Source organism: Pterocles gutturalis, unplaced genomic scaffold, assembly GCF_000699245.1.
Source record: "Pterocles gutturalis isolate BGI_N339 unplaced genomic scaffold, ASM69924v1 scaffold31411, whole genome shotgun sequence".
Taxonomy (NCBI): Eukaryota; Metazoa; Chordata; class Aves; order Pterocliformes; family Pteroclidae; genus Pterocles; species Pterocles gutturalis.
In genome coordinates this window covers 4684-13906 of record NW_010098820.1, presented here as the reverse complement: position 1 = coordinate 13906, position 9223 = coordinate 4684, and the positions used below count along the sequence as shown (strand labels likewise).

Genomic DNA, 9223 nt, shown 5'->3' with positions numbered 1-9223 from the left:
TCTGTGATTCTGTGATTCTGTGAAGAGAAATCTCAGCTTGCGGCTTTTCTCCCCTGGTACAAAGCAGCACAGGGGATGTGGGGGCTTGGCTTTGCTGCTCACGGCTGCTTCGCTTAGTGCCTCTAAAAAATCTTCACTACGCTACAGTCCGACTCCCGGAGGGTCGTTAGGAGCGCTGGAAGGGATGTGCCAAAGGACAGGCACGCGAATACAGAGGTGTTGGGTGTGTTGGAGGACCAGGCGGGCTGAGCTCTAACCCCAGCGGTGGCAGCACCTGCGCCAACTCTGCGAGCCTCTGTGCCCTCGTCCCCTTGCGAGCCTGTGTGCCCTCATCCCCTTGCCTGGAAACTAGGGATGTTGGAAGGACTGATGCTGGGATTGATTTTGCTGCGTTTTGGAATGAAAAGGGTTTGTCTGGAGGTGCGTTATCGCCGTAGGCATCTGTTTCTCTTCTCTGCTGAGGCCAAACAGGCTGTAGGCTGTCCTGTGTCACCCTGGGAGTCACTTAAGCCTGAGTCTTGGCCCCAAGATGGCAGCTTAGGGCACGTGGAAGTCAGCGTAGGTGGTGAAAAGGAGAAGCGTGGGTTCCTGGTGCATGGGAGCTGGGTGAGGCTGGCATGGAGAGAGCTGTGGAGGTGTGCATGGGCATGCATCCCTCCTCCACACCTTGGTGCGCACAGCGGAGCAGCGCTGACCTCGAGGGATTTGGCCGGCCATTTCAAAAAGCTACTTCTGTGTCCCCTAGTTCCAGTCTCCTCAGAGCACTCGGAAGGGGCTGAGAAAGACGATGTACGTACGCAACTGAAGAGGCGTCAGATCCCCAGCCCGACCCAGTGCACCAAATCCTCCAAACGAGCCAAAATCAAGGTGACCATTGTCTCCCACGGAGATGCTGCTGGCGTGGGGAACGGAGCGCCTCTCAGCACCCAGGCAGAAAGTGAGTTGCGATTGCGTAGCTGCTTTTTTAACCACAGACCTGCTCCTCTGGGGCACGGTGTGGGGAGGGGAGGGGATTTTTTTTGTTATTTTTGGAGGAGTTAGCTGCAGAAAACAGACGGAGGCTTGAGGTGTGTCTTGGGGATAGCGGGAGGCTGACGGCACAGAGGAGCTCGGCAGGAGCCTGTGTTTGCTGTAGCAGCTGGGATTGCACACTCCAGCGAAACACTCGACCGCAGCCTTGTGAGCTGCAAGGCGAATTTTACACCTTCCTCGGAGGCATCAAGCTGCTGCTGGAGGCAGGATGCCGGTCCTGGCGGACCCCTTGCTCCATGTAGGTTGTGCGCGTCTCCGGTCCTCGCTGCCCGCTCCTGCGACTCCTGCGCGAAGCTCTCACTGGGAACGCGCGATGCTGGCGATGACGGCGATGTTCCTCCCTCTGGAAGACCTTCGCGCATTCAGACTTCCCGAATCGACCGAGCGCCCTGCTCTGCTCTTCCCCTTTGGGCCTGAAGCCTGGCACAGCACGTGCTTGATAACACGTGTAAATAAACTCCAGCTCCTCTCCTGCCTCTGCGGCTGGGAAAACCCCCCGCAAGGAGCGTTGCAGAGCTCCCTGCAGCCCAAGAAGAGGTGATGTGCTCCATCTTCTTCCCCTTGAACCTCTGCAAGGAGGCCAGAAGCTTTGTCTGAGTCACCCGGGTACCTGAAGGACATTGCCTTGTGGCCAGTCGTATATTACGTCCTCACGTCAGAGTGCAGAGCCCCAGATACGTAAAGCAGTCACTCGTTTTTAGCTCGATGCAGTGCAGGACTGAAAGGTCAGCGTCTCCGTTCTGATAGGAAATCTGAGATTTTCAAAGCTGAGAAATAATTGTGCTCCTTTGGAAGTATCTCTCGGTTAATTTAGTTGTTTTGAACTGTGAAAATGAACGAGTCAATCCCCAGCCTTTTTTAAGGTTACAGTTTACCTTCTGTCAGCTTTGAAAAATCTCTGGTTTCCACAATCTTTTTTTTTTAATTTTCCAAACTTTACTTCTTTTCACAGAAAGGAAATGAATTGCAGAAGTAAAACATGAACCAAACCAAGAATTCCCTCTTACCGGGTGTGAGCAGGAGGAATGCACAAGCCAAATGCAGTTGTATCCCCCAAACGCGGCAATAAACAAATATTGTCACTCCTTGCATCCATGTGTATTTTGTAAAGTGTCTGTAAAGAATGCTTACAAAACCAATCGCTAGCCACCAGCCAGATCCGAATGAATCGGTTGAGGCGGCCGACCTGTGCCACGAGGGATGAGGAGGAGGGGATTAGCGGAGACAACGTTTAGGAGAGAGGTTTGCATTTGGTGGCGAGGGCTTGAGATTTCACTGCTTACGGATTTTTGAAGCCGATTCCTTCAATCCTGTCGGTTGTAACACTTCCACAATGGCAGCTTTCTGGTTTTTATTCACAACTCTTCTCTGTCTGACACTCCCGACTTCCTGAGGCACGGTGGCTGGAGTGTGTGCGTGGCTGCAGCCGAGATGGATGTCCTTGAGAAGAGGCTTTTGTGAGCAGGATGAGCCCCTGGCCTGCGGCGTCTGTGGGTGGTCGTGCGAGAGGGGGAATCCCTAAAGACTCGAGGAGGAGAGAGAGTGAGGTTTCCTCTTTTTTCTTTTGCAGTTGTCACTGGAAAGCCGGTCCCCATGGCTGTCGGCCAGTCTGTGTCGGGCGCAAAGGAGCTGTCAGGACTGCCCACCACCCCCAGGTGAGTGTGACTTCGGGTTTTTTATAAGCTGGGGGGTTTTTGACCGGCTGTTGATAAAAGAACTGCAACAGGGTGATTTCTGCATGTGGAGCTTTCTGGTATCTTGCTTAATGACTCAGATTTTCTGAAGTGCAAGAGACTCTTAGGTTCCTGAAAGTATTTGTCAGCTGGCAGTCGAGTCTGAGAATGGCAGAAATGGACAGCAGTTGAAGGTATCATGGCTCTTAGGCTGTATTTCTGTATGGTTTCCCAAATCCAAGTTTGCTTATCTCTGTCACTTGAATGCCTGTGGGGTCTTTGCCAGAAACTCAGTGTTGTCTTTAATCCTTCCTTTCATTCCCTCTGGCACTCAAGCATTTTTTTCCCAAAGATATGGGAAAGAAGACTCAGTGTCGGCTCATCAACTGATCAGCTGTCCGTAGGGATTTTTTTTGGGGAATGAATCTGATGTTGACATCTCACAACACTGTTTTCTCTTTTAATTCAAACCAAGCCTTGGAGAACTGGACTGATAGGGAGGGGAAAGGAAGAACAGCTGTTCTCAAATAGAAAGTCGGTTTTAAAGGTGAAATGTTTTGCTGCAAGGTAGATTGCTTTTGGGTGACCCAGCCCTTGCAGCACGGAGGTGGGCACACACATGAGAACAAGCTCACTTCCAGTTTGGAAACACACAGCTTTTGGTATAGATGCTCCTTGTTCTGGCTGCCGCAGTGGACACAGGGAAGCTTCTCATGCTTTGGGTTTTATAGCTCATCAATTTCCTGCTGTACACTGCCAGGAGTCCCGCTGGGTTGCGTCAGGCCAGTGACAGCTCGCTGTTGAAGCCGTCCCGCATTGCCCTGTGTATCACTGATTCATCTTTCTCTTCCGCTCGCTTTGTAGGCTGACTTCAGCAGTGGAAACCTCCTCCGCGAGCCCCACCCCCTCCACCGGGATGCCCAGCAGCACGACGCCCAGCGCTTTCCACGCCCTGCAGGGCAGGCTGGTGGCCAGCAGCGCCCACTGCATGCAGCCCCAGCCGGCCAGCACCCTCCAAGGTACCCGCCTCTCTCCGTGTGTCTCTCTTGTGAATGTCAAAGGCAAACTCAGGTTCGGAATCCCTCGGCGGATCCTCTTTCGTGCATTCCCTGGTTTCTCTGGGCTTGGAGAGGCAGCATTTGTAGTGCTTTGCTGTCACAGAGCCTGCAGAGATCCCAGGGGATGCTGTCAAGTGGGGCTGAAGGTGCAGTAGGTGACCTGTTAATTGTGTCGTTTGGTTGTAATGATGCCTTGAGGTACCAAACCCAACCTCCTCGTGCTTCCCGGGTTTCGCAGATAACCTTGTGTGTAGCTGCAGCAGTGAAATGTGTTGGACTGTGTGTGTAGAGCAGTGAGGAGGATCCCTGCCGACCCCGAGGGATGCTGCTCTTTAAAGACCAGTTTTGCAGACACCTGCCATGTGACAGACCTGGAATTTCATGGCGGTGAATTCTCCAAGCCTGATTTCTTTATTCTTTGCTTTTTTCTAGGAGCAGCATCTGCCAGCAGCCTGCTGCAAGGGCTGAGCTTCAGCCTGCAGGACATTGGGACCAAGTCATCGAGCGTGGCTGCTGCGGGGCCGCCCGTGCAGGTACGCAGCCTGGAGACATCGGAGATTCCTCTCTGGAGGGAGGCTGTGTGGAGGATAAAGCGGTAGGAGTTGGAGGGAGCCTAGGTAGATCCCGTTTGCTCCAGGACCAGAATAGATCTGGGATGCTTGGTGTGAGCTGCAGCGATGTGAGGTCCAGAAAACAGGGCTGTGGGAAGTTGTTTCTAGGTGGCCACCTAGAAAATGCTGAGAAGGAGCCGGAGAAGGGACTGGGAGGGATCAGCGATCTTTCTCTTTCTTGTTTTGGGAAAATACACGCCTGTGAGTTCTTGGCGATGCTCCCAATCCCTTCAATTTGAGGCAACCTCATTCAGAACAGGTGGTTTTATTAGGAGCGGAGCCACAGTTTTTCCCAGTCACGTTTTCAAATATGCACAGAGTAGAAGGGTCAAGTTCACTTGTCATTAGACCTGCCTGTGGCCACCAGAATTAAGTCTGGAAACTGACCTCCAGCACCTGCGGGAGGGAAAGGCCGTGCCATCCCGGCATCCCCTTTCCTTCCAGGTGCTCAGTGCTTCTGCTTCTCTTCCAGACCTCCGCTGTGAAGACGTCCGCACCCATCCAGAACCTGAGTGCCATAACCACAGGCACCGGCACAATTGTCCGCACCATCCCGGTTGCCACCTCTTTGTCTCTGGGAGCCTCGGCAAGCGGGAAGCCCACGGCCATTCACCAGCTGCTGACGAACGGGGGACTGGCAAAGCTGGCCAGCAGTCTCCCTGGTCTGGCCCAGATCTCCAACCAGGCAGCAGGTGAGGGAGAAGAGGGGCAGGCGTGCGATACAGGCGCCTGGAGCACCCCGTCACCCCGGGACTGGCATTTCCAAAACTTATTTTACCTTTGAGATGTGGCTGTGCACATCTGGGTGTGCTAGCAATTTCTGAGCAGCCACCTCTCATGGGAAGAGTTTCGGGTGCACCCCTGGTTGGGAAATGTCACCTCTGCAGTCCCCGTGTCTTAGGGACATCTCTCGTGTGTTTTAGGCTTGAAGGCCCCGACGACCATCACTGTGACGCTGTGTGGGCAGCCCAGCCGCATGACCACGCTCAGCCAGGCCGCGATGGGGACGGTCCAGCCCCAGCTTGAGGAACAGCCCATGCAGACGCAGGCGCCTCAGGTACATTTTTGTCATCTTCTCTGGAGAACAAGTGTCCGCTGCGGTTCTGAGCTTTTTCTGACCATCGCAGCTGGAGCTGTCCTGGAGAAAGGGTTCTTGGTCACATCTCTCTTGGGTGTGATGAGTTTTGTTGCTTTGTGAAGCGCTGAGTGTGTATCTGAGGTTGTATCTGTGCGATATGTGTCTCCTTTTGGAGGTGGATCACTGTTGTTAGGAAAAGCTCCTACTGTGGACTCCAAACACGTGCCAGGTGCTGTCCCGAGGATCCTGGCTGCCTTCCCGCTCCCCAGGTCAACTCTTGGTGTGGTTGAGTTTGAAAGCATGAGATGCCAAGTTGGAGAGGGTTTTTTTTTTTTTTTTTTTCTTGTGGTCTTGGGTTGTCACACAGAGCTCTCGACCCCAGCTCCTGGCGGTGGCAAAAGGGGTGAATTTGCTGCAGGGGTATCCTTGGGCCCTGTCCTAACCTGCCGTCAGTTTGGAGATGGATCCATAAATGCGAGGGTGGATGGGTGGGCTCTGGCTCCCTGTGCAGGACGGTTGCTCAGCGGTGGCTGCAGTGTGCCAACGGCTTGACCCCAGCTCAGGTGGCTGCCCCGTGGCCCCAGCTGTGGCACTGTGCAGCACTCGTGACTCTCCTGTTGATGCTTTCCGGGATGTGGGAGGAAACAGGCAGCCTGGGCCCGTGGTCTGCCTCGCGGGGCTGGAGGAGGCACAGCAGGAAAGGGGCTGCTGGGCGCCCGGGTGGGTGCAACCGACTGTCCGACAGTCCAGTGATTTGAGGGAGGTATCTGCAGGGAGAAAATAATTCAAAGAACAAATCGACAAGCTCCCAGAGTGATAAATGCTGCAGCTTGGACGAGTGTGGAGCCTCCCGTGGGGATCAAGCTCTGATTCCCACCAGGGATTTACAGGCTGGCACTGAAGGCTGAGGATGCCAGGATCACTCCAGATTGGCAGGGCTGGCTTGTTGGGGATTTTTTGATCTATTGCATGTGATTTTCCCACGTTTGATAGCGCTGCCGTCGGTCCTGGACAGGTAAGCTGGTGTTGGGGAGGCAGAGCACTCTAGGCTTTGCCGACGAAGCTCTGTCGTGTCAGTCCCTGTCGCTGGGCTGGCTGGAGCTGCCGGCAGCACTGTGGAGGCCGGGAGTGTGCGTCTGCTCCTTGCTGCTGCCTGCAGTGGCTGCTGGAGGTTGCCGGAAGCCCTGAGATATATTTAGGGAGGCGTTATCCTAAAGGTGAAGCTTTTGGATGGAAGTTGGGTGAGTATTAACAGTGGCGAATCTGTACTTCGTCCTGTGTTGCTTTTGAGCTGGCGTTGCATCCACTGTTGCCGTTAGTTTCCGTGCAGAGTCTTGGTTTGCTGCTGGTTAGAGCTCAGATTTGGGAGCATCCGCAACTTTTCTGTGTGTGTTTCAGTCCCTCTGCAGCGCGACAGAGCCTGTGAGTTTTGCCAGAGCTGAGGTTAGAGCCGGCTAAGGTAGAGCTTGGGAACACAGAGCTCTCGGTGCAGATCCCACCGAAGCAGTGGGTGGGTCGCTTTCGCGGGTCGGAAACTCTTCATCCGTGTTGGAGGCAGGTTTTGTGCTTCTCAAAGGCTCTCGAAGAAACCATTAGACCTGGCGTGCTTTCCTCTGCATCCTTCATTACCTTTGGGACACCTGCAATGTCTGTCAGAACAGCAACCCCGCTGTTAACGAAACGTGGGACAGGGTTAACAAGTTCCCGTACGGGTTCGATTTTTGAGACAGTGGTACTGGGAACTGGATATCAGGTTGTACGCTCTGGTTGTTACCGACAGTGCTGAGCCTATGTGTTCACAACAGCGCTTCATTGCACGGCTGGCTGCGAGAGTTGCTTCGAAAGCCGGCTTTTACAGGAAATGGAATGAGCTGTATGTTTTTGGAACTAATTATAGCCCTTGACATCAGCTCGCGTGTACTGTTAGCACACAGGGTTACGTAATCTGGCAGGGCTTCCTGTAAAAGAGCAAATTCATAAAAGGCTCCGGGCTGAAACTTTGTGTTGTCAGCAGTAGCTGAAGCTGTCGCTTGGGTTCCTTTTGAAATCCCGGCTGACAGCTCACTTCCTGCATGAAGCCCACGCGTGGGCCGTGTGCTGTGATTTTCAAACGCTGGGGGCCGGGGCGATGCCTGGAGCAGCGGGAGTGGGTGACTCTCTTTCCTTTCCACCGTGGGCATTAAACGGGAGGCAGAAGGCTGAGGAATATCCCTGGGGAGTTTGGTGCAAACGCTTTCTGCGAGTAGCAGAGTAAGAAGAAGAGAGAGTGTTTGGGTGGCTTTCAAGTGAAAACAGGAGCAAGTTTCAGCTTCTCTTTTCAAGAAACTGCTCCCGCTGGTTTGAACGTTGCTGCTTGTATGAATTCCCCCCTGCGGCGTGGCTGTATCCCGACAGGAGCTTCGTGAAGTGTGGAGTGATGCCGATGCTGGCTCATGCTCTTGTTCTCTGCCTAGTGGCACCAAGATTCACGCTGCGATGACAGAGCTGGGAGCTGAGGTGTCACGGTTTGAGTGCCAGGCAAGGGGCTGCCCCAGAACAGCACAAGGAGAGCCCTGACTCCAGCCCTGCTGCTGCCCTGAGCCGGCTCCTGGCCTAAGCAGGCAGGAAACACTTTCATTTTCCTGAAGTCTGACCCTTTCAGCTCCTAGGGGTAGAAATATCAGTTACAGCCGACAGAGCACCATTAAACTGCTGCACGGGGCACGGAAAAGTGAGCTGAGACCTGCGTGAGCATTGGGGAGGGAGGGTGTAGGCTTGGGTTTAAGCCATGCTTGGCAGCGGTGGAGGAAAGCGAGCAAGTTGGCTCAGAAATGTGACCGAAGCAATGGATGTCTGCTTTCGTAGCTGGAAAAGCTGCTTTGGAGTGTGAATTGTGTCAGCCCAGGGCTGGGAGGGCTCCCAGGGAGAGCACAGGAGTGCATGCAGCCGGGTCTCTGCCCCTGGACACGTTTCAGGCAAGTGGAGCCGCCCCAGAGGTGTCTGAAGAACCCCTCAAGTGGGAGAATTTCCTGGGATTTCCCTGAAGCTCCTCGGTGCTCTCCAGGGTGTGCTGCCGTCTGCCTCAGGACACAGATCCAGACTCCCCAGTTGTCCCAGCATTCGCCGTCCGTGGGCATTTGGTGGACACTGGTGCTGTGCAACCAGCTGGCTCTTGTCAGAGGGCTTGGACGTCTTCATCAAGCAGGAGGGAAGCTCTTCTGTGTCAGAGGATGCTGTGTGCTGCTCCAGTTCGTGCTGGGCTGTCACTGGTAACAGCCGGTCATTCTTGCAAGTGCGTCCTCATGATGCAGGAATCGTTTTTGAGCTCCTGGCTGTTGCTTCGCTATTGCTGCAGGGGAAACGAGAGCAGGACTGATTTCCCTGACAGCCAGAGATTGGACAGAGCCATCCCATCCTGCTCCGAAAAATGGCAACGAGTTAGCGCGGGTCTCAGCCCAAGCGCCAACAGTGGTGTCGATGCTGCAAATGCCACCGCTGCACTTTTAAAATACATATCTCTGCGGATTTTAAGTGACACATTTTTCCTTGAGCTTGGCAATGACCGGTCGGAGCGAGGGCAAGGCTTGGAGAAGCAGGGAGAGGGTGTGCTCTGATTTTTTTTTTAGGTGAGGGCTAGCACAGGTCCCAAGGAATGCTGGGGCATTTCCAGCAGCTCTCCGTTACTTTAACCCTTCCAGGCTCCAGACGGTGAAGTGGGGAACCTGACCGCCCCAGCGCCCAGTGCTGCCTCTCCTGGCAAACTGCTGACTCAGCTGGACCTCAGCAAAGGCA

General features: G+C 54.2%; 1 protein-coding gene across 1 annotated transcript in view; it reads left to right on the top strand.

The window, feature by feature from the left end:
- Positions 1 to 745: 745 nt before the first annotated feature.
- The window catches only part of LOC104462448 (KAT8 regulatory NSL complex subunit 3-like), a gene marked incomplete at its 5' end in the record, with an annotated part of 11175 nt that continues 2697 nt past the window's right edge, over positions 746 to 9223 (top strand). The window contains 7 exons of the mRNA XM_010074383.1: positions 746 to 937; positions 2603 to 2687; positions 3570 to 3724; positions 4196 to 4296; positions 4847 to 5066; positions 5298 to 5431; positions 6612 to 6693. Of these exons, the coding sequence (XP_010072685.1) occupies positions 746 to 937; positions 2603 to 2687; positions 3570 to 3724; positions 4196 to 4296; positions 4847 to 5066; positions 5298 to 5431; positions 6612 to 6693 (969 nt within the window). The remainder of the gene's footprint in view (positions 938 to 2602; positions 2688 to 3569; positions 3725 to 4195; positions 4297 to 4846; positions 5067 to 5297; positions 5432 to 6611; positions 6694 to 9223) is intronic.